Source organism: Stenella coeruleoalba, assembly GCF_951394435.1.
Source record: "Stenella coeruleoalba genome assembly, chromosome: 11".
Classification (NCBI taxonomy): domain Eukaryota; kingdom Metazoa; phylum Chordata; class Mammalia; order Artiodactyla; family Delphinidae; genus Stenella; species Stenella coeruleoalba.
Genome location: NC_137157.1, coordinates 24345457 through 24366919, shown reverse-complemented (window position 1 = coordinate 24366919; position 21463 = coordinate 24345457). Strand labels below are relative to the sequence as shown.

Sequence of the window (21463 nt, the reverse complement as noted above, 5' to 3'; positions counted from 1 at the left end):
CCTCAGCATGGTAACTAGGTGTTTCTTTCAGAAAGAGTGAGCTCCAAACACAATTTTTGCTTCACCATGTCAGGATTTAAGCTCAAAATGAGGGAGGGAGATTTGTCTACTGAGCAATGTGTTATGGAGGAAAGTGGTTCATTAGTAACTGGGCCAAAATTCCTACACTTACAATCATATACAATGATTATATAAACACGAATGGTCCATATTTATACGAGTGTCTGCTGTTTTGTAGGCTCATTTTTATACATTTACAGATATGAATCTGTAGGCTGTTTTTATAGACTCATAGATATGAATCTTCATGGGATAGAAAATGATATATGTGACATTTCAGCAGGGTAGAGATGTGAAATTTGTGTGAAATTTGTCTTAGGCAAGAGTTAAAAATCTTTCACATAAAATTATTACATGGAATTGGTATTTGAGAACATTACTTCAGTCAACAGTTCGGAACAATGCATTTCATGAACACTTTTATGCTTTTTCTCAGGTCCCATTTGATATCTCGCTGCCATCTATGTTCAGTCTTGAGAGACTTTTTGATCTTGCTAGTGGTTGTATCGTATCAGAAGGAAGCCTTTTCAACTGGATGGTGTCGATTATTCCCTGAACATCCTTTATGTGTTAACCTTATAAAGGATTTAATTGTTACTGCTTTTCTTGTTTGAAATAAATTTTTGGAACTATTCTCTTATAATAAGCAAAATAAAATTGTTTTCTTTCATAAGCTAAATTTCCTTAAAAAAAACATTGTTTTGAGTAATGTTTTAAATGGTATTTGAATTAAATGACAATGCTGTTGCTTATTAAAACTATCTTACAGAGCTACTCATAGAAAATATGGGGCTTCCCTGGTGGCGCAGTGGTTGGGAGTCGCCTGCCGATGCAGGGGACACGGGTTCGCGCCCCGGTCCGGGAAGATCCCGCATGCCGTGGAGCGGCTGGGCCCGTGAGCCATCCATGGTCGCTGAGCCTGCGCGTCCGGAGCCTGTGCTCCGCAACAGGAGAGGCCACAGCGGTGAGAGGCCCGCGTACCACAAAAAAAAAAAGAAAATATGTTTGTGCACAGTACAACTATTCCCACTTTTGTATAATGTTTAGGTCTTTAGATGCATCCATACAGCAAGACTGAATTAAACCAGTGGTTCTTGACTAGGGGCAGTTTTGCCCCTCAGGTGACATTTGGCAGTGTCCGAAGATATTTTTGATTATTATAACTGCGAAGGCAGTACAACTGGCATCTAGTGGGTAGAAGCCAGGGATGCTGCGAAGTATCCTGCAATGTCCAGAAGAGCCCCCCACAGCCACAAATTATCTGGCTCAAAATATCTGTGCCAAGGTTGAAAAATTCTGGATAAACTTTGAGTCAACTCGAAGTGTTCAGTCAACTTTGGAATTTGTCTGTGTGGCTTAGGAAGAAATCTACAGTGAATTAGACCTTTCATATTTTGCACTTCTGAGGGATAGCATTGCATAAAGTTTTAGAACATGGGCTATGGAACTATATAGACCTGAATTTGAATAGTAACTTCACCACTTGCTAGTTCTGCTACTTGGAGAAAGTAACAAATTCTTTAAGCCTTCCTTTCCTTACCTGTAGAATGGGAACATTAATAGAATTGCTGTGAGGATTAAATTAAGTGATATGATTAAAAGGTACTTAGTACCTGAAGTAGTAATAATCATCTTGCTAGGAGTTGTCATTTCCCTGCCAAATTGGAAGAAGATCATGCACTTCTGATCCACTTTGTTTAGCATCAAAGAATGCTATATGTAAGTGCTTCCTACATGTTGGCTCATGAATGGATATTCACGGTAAAATGAAAAAAATAAGGAAACATAAATATGTTTTTTATAAAGTTAAATGTGTTTAATGAACTGCTCTTTATTCTAAGATTATGGATTTTCTCCTTCCTATTTGGGTTAAAATGGCCTTTCTTTTTTCTAATATTTATTGAAATACAGTTGATTTACAGTGTTGTGTTAGTTTTCAGTTATATATATATATATTCTTTTTTTACATTCTCTTGTATTATAGGTTATTACAAGATATTGAATAGAGTTCCCTATGCTGTACGAGTTAAGTCCTTGTTGGTTATCTATTTTATATAGTAGTGTGTATATGTCAGTCCCCAAATGCTAACTTATCCCCCCTCACTTTCCCCTTTAGTAACCATAAGTTTGTTTTCTATGTCTGTGAGTCTATTTGTGTTTTGTAAATAAGTTCATTTGTATAATTTTTTAGATTCCACATATAAGTGATATCATATGATATTTGTCTTTGTCTGCCTTACTTCACTTAGTATGATAATTGCTAGATCCATCCATGTTGCTGCAAGTGGCATTATTTAACTTTTTTATGGCTGAGTAATATTCCATTGTGTGTATATGTGTGTGTGTGTGTGTGTGTGTGTGTGTGTATGTGTGTATACCACATCTTCTTTATTCATCTGTCGATGGACACTTAGGTTGCTTCCCTGTCTTGGCTATTGTACAATAACTAGTGCTGCTATGAATATTGGGGTGCTTGTATCTTTTTGAATTATTTTTTTCTCCTGATATATGCGCAGGAGTTGGATTGCAGGATCATATGGTTGCTCTGTTTTAGTTTTTTAAGGAACCTCCATACTGTTCTCTATAGTGGCTGTACCAATTTACATTCCCACCAACAGTGTAGAGGGTTCCTTTTTCTCCACATCCTCTCCAGCATGTATTATTTGGAGACGTTTTTTTCTTGGCCATTCTGATTGGTGTGAGGTGATACCTTAATGTTGTTTTCATTTGCATTTCTAATAATTAGTGATGTGGAGCATCTTTTCATGTGCCTTTTGGCCATCTGTATATCTTCTTTGGAGAAATGTCTTTTTAGATGTTCTGCCCATTTTTCGATTGGGTTATTTGTTTTTCTGATATTGAACTGTATGAGCTGTTTGTATATTTTGGAGATTGATTCCTTGTCAGTTGTATCATTTGCAAATATTTTCTCCCATTCTGGATGTTGTCTTTTTGTTTTGTTTGTGGTTTTCTTTGCTGTGCAAAAGCTTTTAAGTTTCACTAGGCCCCATTTGTTTATTTTTGTTTTTATTTCCATTACTCTAGGAGACAGATCCAAAAAGATATTACTGCAATTTATGTCAAAGAGTGTTCTGCTTATGTTTTCCTCTAGTAGTTTTATAGTATCTGGTTTTACATTTAGGTCTTTAATCTATTTTGAGTTTATTTTTGTGTATGATTTTAGAGAATGTTCTAATTTCATTCTTTTACATGTTGCTCTCCAGTTTTCCCAGCACCACTTACTGAAGAAACTTCTTTCCTCCATTGTATATCCTTGCCTCCTATGTCATAGATTAGGTGACCATAGGTGCGTGGGTTTATCTCTGGGCTTTCTATCCTGTTCCAGTGATCTATATTTCTGGTTTTGTGCCAGTACCATACTGTTTTGATGGCTGTAGCTTTGTAGTATAGTTTGAAGTCAGGGAGCCTGATTCATCCAGCTCTGTTTTTCTTTCTCAAGATGGCTTTGGCTATTTGGAGTCTTTTGTGTTTCCATACAAATTTAAAAACTCTTTGTTCTAGTTCTGTGAAAAATGAAAATGGCCTTTCTTTTATGGAGTAGTGATAATAGGAGCTGGTAACCCATATTTTAAAATGTACTTACTTTACAATAAAAGAAAAAAGTAGCAACCTAGCAACCTTATATTGGTCCCTGTTTTGGTTTTTGTTTTGTTTTTGTCTTTTTTGTTTGTTTTGTTTTTTCATTTACACTCCATGAAGTCTAAAGTCTGGGAATAACCAAGCTAGAATTGTCAAGAATACTACATAAAGGAAATGAGTCTTGAGCAAGACTTTTAATGATAAGAAGGGTAATAATGGTTGAAAATTTGCTGGTAGGGAAGATGCTGTTGGAGAACAGAGGCATAAAAGTGAAAATGAATATAGTGTATGTGCAAAGGACTCTCCTGCTACCAATCTAGACAGTCATGATGGAAATAAGATAAACTCTAAGGGTGGAATTGGAGTGAAGACTTTGGCCTTGATTCAGTATATGATAGGGTAGCATTACTGGTGATTAAGGAGAAGAGTGACACATTCCTGGTGCTAGTGGACATTTGATAAGTGTTGATTGAGTGAAAGAGAATGAATGAATGAATGAAATGAATGATAGCCTGGCTTTCAGGGAAGATGAGCATGCGGTATAAAATGGAAAGGAAAGAAACAAAGGCAAGAAGACCAGCAGGAAACCATGTTGTAGTAAAAAAGAAAGGAACAAAATATTTACCACTGAATTCAGAAAGAAAATTTGCCTGATGGCTATACCCTCAAACAAAATAAAATTTGGGTCAGCCAGAAAAGCCATTCAGAAAGTGATGGTGCTAATGTGGTGAAGGTTTCCAAATGCTTTGGCCCGGGACTGGGCTTTATAAATTTCTCTGCTGGGATTGAGAAAGCTTTCAAGGGTTTTGTGTTTCTCCCAAGGGAAGTTTAATTTATTATGCAAAGGTTAGCTACCAGCGGCAAAAGGAACAACAGGAGGCACTATACATTTAACATAAGTGTGGAAATACAGCCTGACTGATAACCAAGGCCCTTCACTTCAACCTAATATTCATTTACTGAGAATGTATATGCATGTCTTTCATTATTCATTTCTGTTAAGTTTTTACTAATTGGATGCTTTTTGTTTTTCTTTATTTAAAAATTAATGAACACAAATACATGTAGTATTTTATAGAACTTTAGAATGATGCCTGGCACCTAATAAAGGTCTATAATATTTGTTGAATGAATAATTGGATGGGTGGATGTACATATGTAGTATGTTTTGATGTATATATGTACATACGTGACCCAGACAAGGTGACAGTATGGGGCTCTAAAAGGAGGGGAAGCAAAGGTATCACCACCACCACCGCCATCACTATCACTATCATTTTTTTGTTTGTTTTATTTTATTTTTTTATTGAAGTATAGTGAATTTATAATGTTTCAGGTATACAGCAAAGTAATTCAGTTATACATATATATATTTATATACACACATGTATATACATATATGTATATAGGTATACATATAAAAGAGTATCTTTTTCAGATTCTTTTCCATTACATGTTATTACAAGATATTGAATTTAGTTTCCTTTGCTATAGTAGATCCTTATTGTTTTATCTATTTTATATATAGTAGTGTGTATCTGTTAATCCAAAATTCCTAATTTACTCCCCCTCTTCCCTTTTGGTAACCATAAGTTTGTTTTCTATGTCTGTGAGTCTATTTCTGTTTTGTAAATAAGTTCATTTGTATAATTTTTTTAGCGTCTACATATAAGCAATATTGTATGATATTTGTCTTTCTCTGTCTGACTTACTTCACTTAGTATGATAATCTTTAGGTCCATCCATGTCACTGCAAATGGCATTATTTCAATCTTCTTATGGCTGAGTAATATTCCATTGTGTATAATATCACATCTTTATCCATTCATCTGTCGATGGACATTTGGGTTGCTTCCATGTCTTGGCTATTGTAAATAGTGCTGCTATGAACATTGGGGTGCATGTATCTTTTCAAATTAGGTATTTCTCCAGATACATGCCCAGGAGTGGGATTGCTTGATCATATGGTAACTCTAGTTCTAGTTTTTAAGGAAGTTCCTTAAAAAAACTATCACTGCATTTGTTGTCTATCCTTTCTGGAGCATTTACCATACAAGGCACTGTATAAGTAAATACTTCATATGCATTGTCTCCTTCTGGACTCACAAGAATTAGGAGTGTGATGCACATAGGATGACTGGCTCTGTTTTACAGATGAGGAAACAAAGGCATCAAGCAGTTCAGCAACTTGTCCGATGATCATATTCAGAGGTAGAGCCAGGATCTAAATCCCAGCTCTTTCTGACTGGAGAATCTGAGCTCTTTGTTGCTAACCTGGCTTCCCCAGCCCTTGTACCTACTCTACTGCTTTGGGAAATTTGAAAATCAAGGGAGAGGAAGACATAGCTGAACCTCAAGCTAAAACTGGAATACCTAGTGGGGAACACCCTAGAAAGAGATTGTTAAAAATCACTTGCAGACTGAATGGATAACCCAGGAAAGCATGGGGTGTCCCCAGTGTTATCCATGCCAATACATTGTTTTCCTTTGGGGAAGACAGGTCCCTTCCAACTATTGCAGATAATATTTCAGCGTATTTTTACTTTCTTCCCACATTTAGTAACTTACAGATGCTGTCATTCTTAGGTTTTGTTTTGACTGAGAGAAACACTGTCTAAAACTGCACCAGACCCTGCAGTCACGGTTTCCCCATTTTAAGCCATCATTCCAGAAATCCCCCATCTCTTCTAAAGTAGGGACAACAGTCGCTGGTTAGCGCTGAAACTTTCTGTGCAAGGCAGTGAGAAAACGGTGATGAACTGGGCTGAAGTACAAACAAAAAGAAAATTCAACGTCTACCAGGATGAAAGATGTATTTGTTTCCGGAAATGTCTTTCAGGCTTTCTTTAAAGACCAAATTACACAATTTGCAGCTGCTTTTTTTTCCCCCATGCAACGTACAGTATCTGCAGATGTTTTATAGCAGACACCTGCAATGTTTTCTATTTGTCTTAATTATAACAGAGAATGACAGGAGACAAAGTAAAATGGGAAGAAGAGAAGGAGAAAGAGGGGGAGGGAAGCAGGGAGCGAGAGAAGAGGAGCCGGTGCTAGCATCTAAGTGATGGGTAATAAAACCCCAGTGCTCCCCATATCTTTCCCCATATCAATCTCCAAGAGATTGCTTAGGAAATTGACCACCTGCCAGCTATTCAGAGGCTTAAATGCAGTAGTCTCGGTTCAGTACACGTGTAGGCACTTTCCATATTCCCCAGCCTGGTTGACTTGTTCTCCTTCACTGAATTGCAGGGGGAAAAAAATGGGACAGTTTTGGAGAGTACTAGAAACTTGGCTTCTGCCTCTGGTCTGCATTGCCCTTCTTTCCCCTTCTGGACAGCATTATACAGATCCCTCCATCGCAGCTCAAATGACAGAGCACAGGCTCCCAGAACTCCTGGAGTACTTCCTGGTGCCCTGATAATTTGGCTTTTAAAAATGCCCAAGGGCACATAGTTCTGTATTGTTACATTTCACAGCAAGGTCTTATAACCTTAGCACAAGGGTGTCATAAGTGTGTGAGCCCGCCCTACAGTCCTTTGGCTTTCATTTGTCTTGAGACAGGTACATCATTTTTTGTTGATGTATCTTTTAATCTACAAGGTGTCCACAAGCCTGGAAACGTAGGTGAAATATACATAATGTCATCATGAACATCTTCAATCTGTAGAAAAATAAAATATTATTTTAAACTTTATCTTTGTGTGCATAGGATTGGACAAGCCACTAACTGGGAGTTAGGGAAGAAAATAGTGGATCCAGAAGTCTACTGTTTAACCACCCTTTTTCATTTTCTTATATTTGAAATGCTTGTGATATATCCCCGAAAGAAGCGCCCACCTATATGCCCAAGGAAACTTATGCAAAAATGTTCACTGAGGCATAGATTACAATAGTGCGCACACACACACACAAAACCCTACTGACTATCCCTCAGGTGGATAATGGATAAATAAATAATTGTGTAACATACAGTAGAATATTATATAAAACATATAAATGAATAATAGACTACCACAGAGCAGTTGTAAATGAATTACAGAGATATACATCAATCTGGATATGCTTCAAAAGTAGGTTGAGCAAAAGAAAAAAATGAAGTGATATAGAAGGATACATATAGGGAGATACTATTTAAAGTTTTGAAAACAGGAAAAATGATATAATATATAATATTTATAGATGTATAAATATATACTAAACTTCTTTTTAAAGGCAGGTTAATTAATGGTCAATACCAAATTCAAGTTTGTGGTCACCTCTTGGATGAAGGAAGGAAATGAGGTCAAGTAAGAATGCCCAAGAGGTTTCATTTGTAAAATTTCCTTTCTTAAGCTGTTTGTTATATTGGTTTCTACTTTTTTGTATACATGAAATATTTCATAAATTAAAAAGAAACACATTGTTTACCTTCCTCATCTTGTTGGCTGGCAAGCTTAGTATGGTTACTGGCTCACCTATCAGTAAATAACTATTAAATGTGAGTAATGATCCTGGTCTCATTATACAACTGTAACTGTGTCATTCATATCTGGTTCCATTATTTGGGGTTTTAATGACAACTAAAAACAATTTAAAAACTAATGTCAAGCTATATAGGTGCCCAATTTTAGAAAACTCTGTCTATGAATATATTAATTTTTAATATAAGATAGTAGAGCCTCAGTAAATGTTTAATTAAATTGAGGTGGATTGCCAGTGCAATTCCTGCCTTTTGTGAGTTCCCTAGTTATACTTTAAATTATTTGATTTTCCAAAATTAGATATTTGCCAAACTTTTCACATGATTTTTTGGTTATGCAAAATGAGTTCACTTGTAAGGTCTAGCTGCTGTCCATAATTTCAATGTTTTTAAAAATATATTAAGGAAGAAGTTTCTCTTTGCTAAAGATCACTTCCTATTTTTACTTTACACTTCAGTAAAGCTTTATGAGTTGCAACTTTGACACTAAAATTTCCATGGCAACAGATTTTTTTTTTTGTCATAAACACAGGTATGATTGAGAAGAAGGCTTTAGTGACAGCAGTTTTCTTCATAATTAAATTCATTACTTAAAATGCTGGGTTAAGAAGCGTAGGAATTTTATTACAACAAGGACATTTTCAACTGGAGCTTTGGAGGTGACACAAAATTAATTGCTATAAAATTGCCTTTGGTTGTGTTTGATATTTAAGATAACATTTATACATTTTTTATTTAATGGCTTAGAATGGAGCATGTCTAAAACCATATTCTGCTCAAGTACAAATCACCCTGAACCCTCCCTTTAAATGGTCAACAATGTGAAAACTCAGTAGATTTCTAAGTAGTGCCACAACTTTCCTAAGTTAATTCTCCCCCAACAGATTCACAGGAATTTCTTGACCTGATTTCTTGTCATTATAAAAGCAATTCAGAACTGATGTAGAGGATTTGCAAAATACTGTAAGGTACAAAGTAGAAAATAAAAGTTACTCAGAAATCTGCTACTGTGAAGCAACCAATGTTAACATTTAAATGTATCCTCGGGGCCTTCCCTGGTGGTTCAGTGATTAAGAATCCGCCTGCCAATGCAGGGGACACAGGTTCAAGCCCCGGTCCAGGAAGATCCCACATACCCCGGAGCAACTAAGCCCGTGTGCCTCAACTACTGAGTCTGTGTTCTAGAGCCCATAAGCAACAGCGACTGAAGGCCGCTCACCTAGAGCCTGTGCTCCGCAACAAGAGAAGCCACTGCAATGAGAGGCCCACGCCACTGCAACTAAGAGTAGCCCCTGATCTCTGCAACTAGAGAAAAACCCGCGCACAGCAACGCAGACCCAACGCAGCCAAAAATAAATAAATTTATTAAAAATAAATAAATAAATGTATTCCCTATAGCACATCTGTTTTCCCTAATAGCCAGAAAAAAACCATCTTCAGACTGAAAAGTACTGAGATTTGCGGCAACTATCCCTATTCCCTAAAGGTGGAGCACAGATGGGCCTTTTCAGAGTCTATTGGCTGGGAAAATGCCTGAGTTGGGAATATTTAGGCCTGGTGGTTGGAGTGAAATGCAGTTAGAAAAATCAGGATGTAAGTGGATCCAAAGCAATTGTCCAGAGTTCTCTGTCCGAGTAATAAAGTGTATGGTAATGATCATAGGAAAGGAAAAAAACCAAATCTTTGTTTTGTCCTTTGGAGGCTGTCATTTGATCTCTCTTTCAGAGATGCATTAGTATTTCCCTGACAAATGGCTCATTTATTCATATATACACTTGTTCATTTGATAGATTTTATTCTGTGTCTTTGCTTCCCAGCCGACATGTCCTTTCTCACTCTTTATTTTAAAAATATTTATCAGGTGCCCACTATATGCCAGAGACTGTGCACTTGATGGGCTCCACTTAGGCAGTCCCTGCTTTCAAAAACTCACATCTAATGCCTCCAGCTCTTCTTTTCAGGTTCAGCTGGGATATCTCCTACCATGAACCTGTCTCTTCCGCTTCCCCCTGGTGTTTCCCTGTAAACGCATGTGTGCTCTGTCACACCCACTCTATCCCACACATGCTTATTTACATGTCTGTCCCCCTCCTTGAGATCCAGGAGCAAAGTAGGTGGATTTCAAGGAAACAAATTTATTTTTCCATTGTTTAGGAAAGTTTCTTGTTAAATTTTGATTTGCATGTTTTTGACTACAACTGAGATTGAACTTTTTTTTTCGCATTTGTTATCTTCCCATTGCATTTTTTTCTGTTTTCATATTTCTTCAGAACCTTTCCTCAATTTTTTACTTGTATGCTCACCTATTTTCCTCTTGTTGATTTCCAAGATTCCTCATGATCAAGGCTATTCATGCTTTTTATATGTTTTGTGAGTTTTTGTCAGGTTTTCACTTGCCTCTCAATTTTCATTTACTGTTTGGTAGTTCTTATTTTTAAAGCTGTGTCAGTCAAATCGAGAGCATTTAGTTGGTTTTATTCAGACTTGCCCGAAAAAGGATTTAAGGTAGCTTACAAATATGCATTCGCTAAAACCAGGTAAGAAAAATGAGGCCAATAAAACAAATAAAAGTAGGAAAGTAAGATGGAGCCAGGCATTGCGTTAATTTCTTGAAAAAAGATGCTGTTACAAGCTTTAGTCTTACTAGGGGTCAGCCACATAGTTGTGTGCTTTCCTGCAACATGTTTTGGCAAGTAAATATGATGCATTACAAGATCATCTTTGTAATGAGGGAAACACAGACCATGGACTTAGGAGAAGTGCTGCTGTTCCTGGTACTAATTCCAGAAAACTGTTTTTCCTGAGGTTCCTCATGAGGATATGCTCTAAATAAACTGTGTCTTCACCAGCAGCCTACAGTAAAATATAACACATTTCAAAGACCATTGCAAGGACTGTAGGCTATTCTTTCAAGGGTTTTTCATTTATTTTATTTTCACAAAACACTATCCATTTCTGATGAATTGGTTTATAGCAATTTGGAAGGCATGTATTGTAGCAAGGGAGCGATGTCAAGGAAAGGGGTATTTTTATTGATCTTTAGAACAGTTTTGTTTTTGTCTGAGGAAAAATACTTCAGTGTGTGTGGTTTTTTTTTTCTTAGAGCAATTTCTCTGGTTAAAAATATTTTTCACATATATTTGGGGTGGTGTGGAAAAACACACCCAAACGGCCATTCTTCAAAACTTCAAAGGCTGATGCTCTGAACTGCTTGAAGTAAATTGGTTTATGAATCTTGATACTGCATTCAGAACGAACACAAGATGCAACTAGCACTGCAGCAATCAGGCAACCACAAATATATAGTTCTGCTTGAGGTGCTGTAAGTCAAATTCTAAAGGAGAGAAAAAAGAACTGATTTGACAAGAGATGGGTAGGCATGCAAATACTCTTATTATGTGTACCTTTTCTGGATTTCTGATTGAGGGAGAATAATTTTTCTAACATAAAAGTTAATTTTTTTCTGATAGAGGGTTATAATTTTTATAGAATAGTGGATTCACAGGTTTAAAAGAACCAGAAAGGTTATTCAGTTGAATTCTCTAAGCTGAATTCCCTCTGGACTGTCCCCATCAAGGAAAAACCAGCCCCCACTTAAGTAGCATCATAGCTTAGTGGTTAAGAGAGCCATCAGTCCATGTGGGTTGGAGTTCTGGTTTTCCTATTTACCACCTTTATGAACTTGGCAAGTTTCTTAACCTGTGTGTACTTGTTTTCTCATCTGTAAATTCGGGATAGATAAAGCACCAAAAACAGTGGGCTAGAGATCAATAATGGCGATCTCCTACTATCATTACTATTATTACATTCTTACAATATTACACACACCTTCCATGAAAGTTCAGTTCTGCCTACAAAGACCATAATTTTGTTTGTTTGTTTTCAGTAATAAGGGGAGTTCGTTTCTGGTAGTAGCAGAGTAGCATTTATTGAACGACCGTCTACCCATCACAGTTTTGAGTTTTTGACTAAAAAAACAGCATAAACAATTATAAGATCAGAATTAAATAACTGTTTGAAAGTCCTGGGGAGTGACTAAAAAGATGCAGACACTGGAGGGGACATGATTCTTGCAATAAGGGAAACAAAGTAGGTTAGATCCACATTGGACAGCTTTTTCCTTGAGGACACTCCTCATTTTGTAATGTACTTAAGAAACAGAGCCCAGTCAGGAAGAGGCTGACTGATTGGATTGAAAATTCAGAAGTCAGAGTGTGGTGTTGCTGGAGTTGCTGGAAATTAAAGAGGGATGTTCCAGAAAATAAGAAGGCAGGGCGGGGAGCCCCCAAATCTGTGGACAAATTCTCCTCAAATTGTTGGCTGACTACCAAACTGCAGGTGCCCACAATGAGACCTCGAGGAATCCAGTGGAAAACACCAGTGGAATTAAAGGTACTGAGCAGAGATTTCATCCAGTGCTTGGTGCTGGGGAGACAAGTTTGGAATTCAAGTCCAGCCAAGTAGGAACGTACTGAATTCTTTGTGCTTTCCATTGAAACCCTAAGAGGGCCACACCTTAAGAATAAAGATGCAGGACTAAGGACTACAACTGAGGCCCAAGGGCAAAACAACAATAAGCCCATCCCATCAAGGCTCCACAAGATCAAGGTGATTCATCAGTAGTTTGTCTACTAGAACAAAACTCAGCACTTTCCAAAGGAAGGTAACATATCATCTACAGCCCACAATGTACAGTATACCAGGAAAAATTACTGTATATACAAAGAAGCAGGAAAGTGTGGCCCACAATCAAGGGAAAAAACAATCAAACAGATCCACAAAGTCCCAGATGTTAGAATCAGCAGATAAAGACTTTAAAATAACTATGATATACATGTGAAGAATCTACTGGGAAAGATTGATAAAATGGGTGATGAGATTGGGAATATCAGGAAAGATATGGAAACTAGTAAAAAAAAAAATAGAAATCCTCAAACTGAAAACTATAATATTTGAAATTAAAAATTCATTGGATGAACTTAACAGCAAATTAGGTACCACAGAAGAAAATAAAAGGATGGAGAAATGTATACCATACAAACACTTAACATAAGGAAGCTGGTGTGATTCTATTAACATCAAGGTATATCTCAAGGCATGGATTACTGCCAGAGGCAAAACAGAACATTTCATAATTATAAAAACATCAGTTCATTAAGATGACAGAACAATCCCAAGTGTGTATGCATCTAATTGATAAAGGTTTATTTTTTCAACATCTGGTATAGGGAGAGTTGTCTTGATTTGGAAGTTGTTTGATATGTCTATTGGAGCAGGTGGCTTCTGTGAGCCATAGGTGTGGGCTGGCTTTGTTGCTTCAGAGAGACAGGTAAAACTATTTGAGACAAAATGATAGAGTTAACAGTCTTTCTACTTTGCCCAGGACTGAGATGTTTCTTGGAACATGAACTTTCAGTGCAAAAATCAGGACAATCCCCAAATTGGAAAAAGTCCCAGGCAATCTGGGTTGGTTACTCATCCTACAAAGAGAGGAATAAGAGAATAAATAGAGTTTGTTTTCTATGTCTGAGTCTGTTTCTGTTTTGTAAATAAATTCATTTGTATTATTTTTAGATTCCACATATAAGTGATCCCATATGGTATTTGTCTTTCTCTATCTGACTTACTTCACTTAGTATGATAATCTCTAGGTCCATACATGTTGCTGCAACTGGCATTATTTCATTCTTTTTTATGGCTGAGTAATATTCCATTGTGTATATATACAACATTTTCTTTATCCATTTAATTACCTTTTAAATATCTGCTATAAATTGTTTACATCAGACTGCCAGTTGGTCCCAAAACAATGTCAGGGAAAGAAGAGTGTGTGTGTGTGTGTGGGGGGGGTGTGCACACATTCCCATGGAATTGACCCCAATGCCACAGGATGGTGCTTCAGCATTCCTTATAACAGATATCTCTCTACTTACCATGGGGTTACATCCTGATAAACCTGATGTAAGTTGAAAATATCATAAGTAAAAAAATGCATTTAGTACACCTAACCTTCCGAACATCAGAGCTTAGCCTAGCCTACCTTAACCATGCTTAAAATGCTTACGTTAACCTGCAGTTGGGTAAAATCATGTAACACAAAGCCTATTTTATAATAAGGTGTTGAACATCTCAGGTATTTTATTGAATACTGTAGTGAAAGTGAAAAACAGAATGGTTGTATGGGTCCTGAATGGCTATGAGTGTATCAGTTGTGGACACTCGTGATCACGTGGCTGATTGGGAGCTGCGGCTCACTGCCGCTGCCCAGCATCGTCAGAGAGTATTGTACCCTATATCACGAGTCCAGGAAAAGCTCAGAATTCAAAGTATGGTTTCTACTGAATGCATATCGATTTTGCACCATTGTAAAGTGGAAAAATCATAAGTGGATCCCTTGTGGGACTGTTTATTTTTCTAGCACACTTATGGTGAAAAGGAAGTATTCTGATTGCTCTTTTATTCCTCCTCAAGGGATGAGTAAAACTGAGAAATAAATCAAGACGGTGACACTAGACTGAGGAATTTTTCAGCAATGTCTGTCAGCTTTTGGAGATTTGCTGAGAAGAAATAGTCACTATTCAATATCTTGCTTGCACAGCAGGCTCCAGTTCAGACTCGGATCTCGCCCCATCTGATCATTCATGATGTATCCAAGAGCTCCAGGTATTGCTTTGAGTTTTTGCTCTTGTTCAACTGGCCTCTTGCAGCCATCAGGGTATTTTAGCTGCCACTGAGGCAGTTTAACTACTTCCCTTCCTGTTACTCACAGATCTGTCTCTCTCTTCAGCTTCCTCTCAGTTTGTCCAACTGATCTACTTCCTTATCAAGTTGCTTTGGCTTCTCCAGTCATTCCTGTCTTTTGAAAAGAATAAAATTTCAAAATAAAAGTGAGTTTTGCATGTGTACTTAATCCTTCATTTCATTCAATACACATTTTTTGGTCATTGCTATACACTAAACACAGTGCCAGGCTTTGGAAACACAGATCTGTGAGCTGTGGCCCAGCCCATAAGATGCTGCTAGTCTATTAAGGACAACAGAAATGCAGACTTACAATTCATGGTACAACAATGAAGATGTTAGAACAAAGCCTGAACGAAATATTTAGGAAGAGAGGGAACTAACAAGGGTTCACGGGAGGAGATGATGCAAGTTACTTCGCTAGGGAAAGAAAGAACAAAAGAGGGAAGAAAGGCGAAAATGAGAATCCCTAGCCCAAGATATTGTTAGTTGAGCCCAGAACGACTACTTCCGGAAAGAGGAAGAATTGAGAAGATGTATTGGGTAGATGAAATGCCTAATGAGACCATAAATGAGGAGAATTGCTTCTTACAGCATATGAAAAGGTAATTTTTATCAGATAATGAAATTGTTTTCAGTCTCCAGAATGAAAATGAATCCCTTGCTAATGCAAATCATGATAATAAAGAGAGTGAGAGAGAATGTTGGAATTACACTTGGCCAGCGGTAGGCAGAAACCAACCTAAATAGTCTAGCGGAAAAAAAAGAAAGATAATGAAGTAATCAAAATAATTGCTTAATAGGGAATGTGAAAGATCTGAAATGTTAAATTATAAATGTACATTTTCAAGAAAAATGAGGTGACCTTAAGGAACAGATTAGAAACACAAACTCATGCCCGGTAGAAACTGATGCTTTTCATTTGCAAAGCTGAGGATTAATTAAATCTGGGCGAGCTCTTTGAAATCCACAAGTGTGAGTTACATTAGAATACAATGCAACTGGTATGTTGGTATCATAATTAATGATTAGCATGGACTTCTTTATTAAATATGTGCTGGTGTAGTGATGTAACAGATGTGAAATGAAGAGGACAAAAATGTGTTATTTAAAACCAAAACTGACTTTAGGAGCATCTGCTTTCAAAAGTGAGGAGGGAAACATAATTTATTCAGTAGGGAATATACTGATCCCTTCCCCCTTTGAAATTGCCTTGAGACCCATCCCACGATGGAGGGCACTTTGCCCCTCACCAGCCTCTGTAGGGACCTAGAGAAGAGTGGGGAAGAGGGTGGCATCAATTTTTTTCAGTTACCTTTGAATCGATCTCTTGCTTCAGCTATATAATTTCAGAGACTGGTAGCAGAGCTTGGTGCTTCTCTAGACAGAAGAGCTGGAGAAAATGGTCCGTTGTTTACAGAGCATATTAAGTATAAGTAAATGGAAGCCCTGAGCAAGGAGGAGGTAGTGGTCTAAATTGTTTTACAGGAAGAGCTAAAGGGAAATTCATTTACTGGGGAGACCAATGGAAAGGTGGAGTAGGAAAAGAAACAACCCTGAGGGGAAAAGGGTGAGAAGCAACAGAGAGACTTAAAGTCCCTTCCCTTGCTCCACACACAGATGCCTTCTGTGAAAGACAGACATCAATGCGGAAATCAGGGAAGACTGGTCCCGGACTAGGGTGCAGGAGGGAAGATGATCCATAAACTGAATTAATTCAGAGACCTGGGAATTCCGAGCCAAAGGTGATATAAAAACAGAAACCGCATTCCAATCCCAGAATGTTGGAATTAACACAGAGCTGGCAAGAGATAGAAACTAACCTACAGAGCCTTGGGGGAGGACATGGGGGAAGATGGAATTACAGCGAAGTTTACTCTAATGGTGTTGCATACTGAAAGATGGTTTTTAATTTAAGTTTGGCAGTTACTTCGAGTTTGACATAAAGATTCTAATTTTGAGTTTGGTTTGCGCTGCTCAAACTTTAGAATATTTAGAGATGCTCCTCTCGGTCACATTTAAAAGATTTCTGAAAATCTATTCAGATTCTATTCTGAAAATCCTTGCATCAAGTGGGAATAGCCACATATGTAATTTTTAAATTTGTTTTTAAATGCAGTAAAAGTTGTTTTCTGATAACGAGAATAGAAATTTGCCCTGTTCCCCAGACTGCTCTCAGCCAGTGACTAAGCAACACAGGGATACTGAAGCAGGCCTGTCCCCATGAGACGTGGGACTCCTGTGAGAGGTGACTTTGGCCCTGCAATTCCCCAGCATCCTGACTGAAACTTTCTTAGAACCTCCTTCCCTGTCTCCATCATGCTTTACATCCCTATGCTTTCTCCACCTTTTTTCCTTCCCCCATTTCCCTCATAGTTCTTTCACCCTATGAATATCTTGGACATCGAATACAGCCCTGAATCTGCTGCTCAGAGCACCCAAACGAGCACATTTAACCCCTCACTCTGGAAACACTTTTAGGGAAGGAAAAAAAAAGTACTGTTTTCTCTTCCTTTCTAGGTTCACTGACTAAGGCTCTATGAACTAGATGACAAAAGACAGATTAACAAGAGAAAAACAGAATGTATTAAGGTGTGTGACATGAATACACATGGGAGAAACTCAGTGACAAGTAACTCAAAGGGGTGGTTAGAACTTGGGCTTATAGAGCATCTTAACAAAGGATGATAAATTCCTAGAGAAATGACAAGACAAAAAAAAAAAGGTTAAGTTTTCCAAGGGTGGCAAACTGGGGGAAAGTAAATATATGGGGGAAACCACTGGAATATATTTTGTTTGTTCAGCCCATCTCGGTGCCAACTTTTATCTTCTTCACGGCCATAAACTTCCCTGAGAGAGGGGATTTATTGGCAGTCCTCATTTCTCAGAAGTTCCTGCTCTTTGATAGATAAGAGAAGCTCTGGGAAGGCTTCTTTTTGCATCTGTTGAATCTCAAATGCTTTTAGCTCAAAATAACCCTTATGCTTAAGTGGCATATTTTGGGGTGGCATATTTTGATCCCCTAGACAGTACACTGTGGGATATGGAATCCGGTATCCTGAGAGGTTTCAGAAAGGGCCAGATGACATGACCTAAAAGAGTGGGGCAGTTGACTCCATATGGGTGGACTTTGTCCAGTGGGAAGCAAGAGGCAGATGGGGTCCGGGCAAACAGATTCCCCTTCTCCCTTCCTCTCAGTCGGAGGCATTGTTTCTCTGTACAGTCATCTTGAGGATTTCTAAATACTCAGCAAACACATTTGCTGAGCAAACTGATGTATCTCTTCCAGGCGCATCAGGAAACAGTAGCCAGTGTGGTAACATGGTTCACATCCTTTCCTCCTTCACTCAAGTCTTTCCCCCACTTACTCGCCCTAGATTATCCCTCCCTGCCTCCTCTGTGAAGTACCAGCACTGATTTCTGGCCCTAAACTCTGTTGTCTGGGAAACCTGGGCTAAGACAATTTTTAAACTAATCCTAGGTATAGATATACAAGTAAGAAGTAGCCTCTGGAAGTGGAGGAAAACAGCCTAGACTAAGACAATAGTATAATTTGGACACCTCAAGGCAAAATGGAGGGTGGCTTTTCCAGAAATGGAAAGAAGTTCAATTTTGCTGGTGTAGCACAAGCCTGGGTACTGGGGTCAGGGCTGTGAGAGAAATGGCTAGAGAGGCATCTGGGCACAAATTACTGTATGGGGCATATTAAGGAGTTGTGAAAGCTGAAAACGAGTGAGGCCCTGTGGGCCTCCCAGGCATGGAGGCCCTTTTGTCCCCCATTTCTTGTAGGCAGGACTCCAGCCTCATGTTCCCAGAGTTCCAGATTCGGACAGTTGCTCATCAAGGGAGGGGCAGCCAAGAAATCAGCTGAGGCAAGATTCAAAAGACCAGAGAAGCTCATCAAGATTAGGAGACCTGAGGCGAGATTAAGGGAATGCAAGCCCTGCTCACACCCTAATCTTGTCAGAGACCCTACCTTTGAACCATTGTTATAAGACCCCTCATCAAATCCTCCTGGGTTGGGACACACAGTTTTTTGAGGTAGAAGCCCGGTGTGTCTCCCTTTGCCTGGCAAAGCAATAAAGCTATCCTTTTCTTTCTTTCTTTTTTATAAATTTATTTGTTTATTTTTGGCTGCATAGGGTCTTTGTTGCTGTGCACGGGCTATCTCTAGTTGCGGCAAGTGGGGGCTACTCTTCATTGCCGTGGGCAGGCTTCTCATTGTGGTGGCTTTTGTTGCGGAGCACAAGCTCTAGGCACGCAGGTTTCGGTAGTTGTGGTTTGCGGACTCTAGAGCTCAGGCTCAGTAGTTGTGGAGCACGGGCTTATTTGCTCCATGGCATATGAGATCTTCCTGGACCGGGGCTCAAACCCATATCCCCTGCACTGGCAGACGGATTCTTAACCACTGCGCCACCAGGTAAGTCCAGCTATCCTTTTCTACTTCACCCAAAACTCTGTCTCCAAGATTTGATTTGGCACCCGTGTACAAAGAGGCTGAACTTTTGGTAACAAAGCTAGAGAGGACTTGCAGCCAGGAAGTAGCAGTCATATTTGCATTTCAGATCTCTGTGGCTGCAGTAGGGAGACTAGATTGAAAGTGGCAGGAAAGATGTAGTAATCTTTGCAAACATTCACTAGCGTTGTGGCATTGATGTTAATTTTTATGATAAAATGAAAGCCTATTATACCTTAGCTATACCAATTTTGAGTAGCCTGATAGTATTATTTCTTACTACCAACTGAAGTATTATTCTCTTTAAAGTTATTCTGGGAAAAACCCATGGAGTAAAATGAAGGGCTAATTTTTATGTTAATAGATGTGTAAATGGAGTTTATTAGGGGTATTTTTAAACTTTGGGATGTTAAGAAAAATTATCCATAAGTTGGAAATGGGCAAAAAAAGATTACTGGGTGTCTTATCAGTGGAGTGCTGGGCATCGACTAACATGTCCAAGGTAGGTAGCTGATTCTCTAGAGGTGTGAACTTCTATTTGACACTTTATTTACTATGATTAGGAAATTTTAAGGGGGAAGCGGCTGCTTCCCACTAGCTATCTATTTTACATTTGGTGGTGTATATATGTCAATGCCACTCTCTCACTTCGTCCAAGCTTACCCTTCCCCCTCCCTGTGTCCTCAAGTCCATTCTCTACATCTGCATCTTTATTCCTCTCCTGCCCCTAGGTTCTTCAGAACCTTTTTATTTTTAATATTCCATGTATATGTGTTAGCATATGGTATTTATTTTTTTCTTTCTGACTTACTTCACTCTGTATGATAGACTCTAGGTCCATCCACCTCACTACAAATAACTCAATTTCCTTTCTTTTTATGGCTGAGTAACATTCCACTGTATATATGTGCCACATCTTCTTTATCCATTCTTCTGTCGATAGACACTTAGGTTGCTTCCATGTCCTGGCTATTGTAAATAGAGCTGCAATGAACATTGTGGTACATGACTCTTTTTGAATTACGGTTTTCTCAGGGTATATGCCCGGTAGTGGGATTGCTGGGTTGTATGGTAGTTCTACCTTTACTTTTTTAAGGAACCTTCATACTGTTCTCCATAGTGGCCGTATCAATTTACTCTTCCTCCACTTTTAAGGACCCTTGTGATAACACTGAGAACACTCAGATAACCCAGGATAACCTTGTTATTCTAACTCACTTGATGAGCAACCTTAATTCTCCTTTGCCATTTATGGTAACATCCACAGATTCTTGGCGTTAGGATATGGAACTCTTTGGGGAGCCATTTTTCTGCCAGCCACACAGTCTTTTGAGGATCTCAGCTTTATGCAAGGATCTTTGTTCTAACTTGCCACTCTGCAGTCCCAGGCCTCACAGTTACTAAAACCTACACCCTTAGGTTAACCAAAGCAAATGCTTCATCCAGTGAGGCTACAGAATCAGCTCCTACTCTCTCTACCTGGGATTTCATTTCTCCCTTTCCTTCTTTGGGGATTTCTTAGAATAAGAAATCTTATTACTTAAAGGTATATTTGTTACATTTACCCAGCATTTCTAGGGGCTCATAGTAGGAGAATTTGGAGATTATCTGGGCAAAAATATTGCCAGAAAAATAAATCTCCAATATGATCATATTCAATCAACCAGGGTATAAATAGAGCATATATTCAAATACTTAAAAGTTATAAGTCAAGCTATAATTTTTTAAGCTAAAATATATTCTGTCATCCTAACTAGACAAATATACTTACATCATGACCTGGAAGGCCCGATGTGGATGCAGGATTCTCAGATTCCTTGATGTGCTGTGCAGGAACTTGGCTGTACAAGGTGAGATGCCCCCAGCTGTGGCCTGTCTCCTTTCTCTTTTTGCACCTGGCTCCACCCAGCACTGTGATAGGCCTCATACACATGCATGTTCCCCGCCACCCTCCCCGTGCCCCGCCTGACTATGAAGTTCTGTCCAAACCTTTGGCAACCAGGCAACTGTGGCCCCTTCTCTGGCCTGAGTTGTGTATACAAATACCAAGTTCTGGCTTCAACAGCAAGAACCTGGAGAAGAATCCCATGAAGGTTCTGGATATGAGCTGAGGGCAGTCTAGACAGGGAATTCTATGGTTCTGTGCA

At 38.6% G+C, this 21463-nt stretch overlaps 1 protein-coding gene across 1 annotated transcript in view; it reads left to right on the top strand.

Moving 5' to 3' along the window:
- Positions 1 to 836: 836 nt before the first annotated feature.
- NEDD1 (NEDD1 gamma-tubulin ring complex targeting factor) overlaps positions 837 to 21463 on the top strand; it is an 84539-nt gene continuing 63912 nt past the window's right edge. The window contains exons 1-2 of the mRNA XM_079935997.1: positions 837 to 1024; positions 14591 to 14782. Of these exons, the coding sequence (XP_079792123.1) occupies positions 14761 to 14782 (22 nt within the window). The 5' untranslated portion in view covers positions 837 to 1024; positions 14591 to 14760. The remainder of the gene's footprint in view (positions 1025 to 14590; positions 14783 to 21463) is intronic.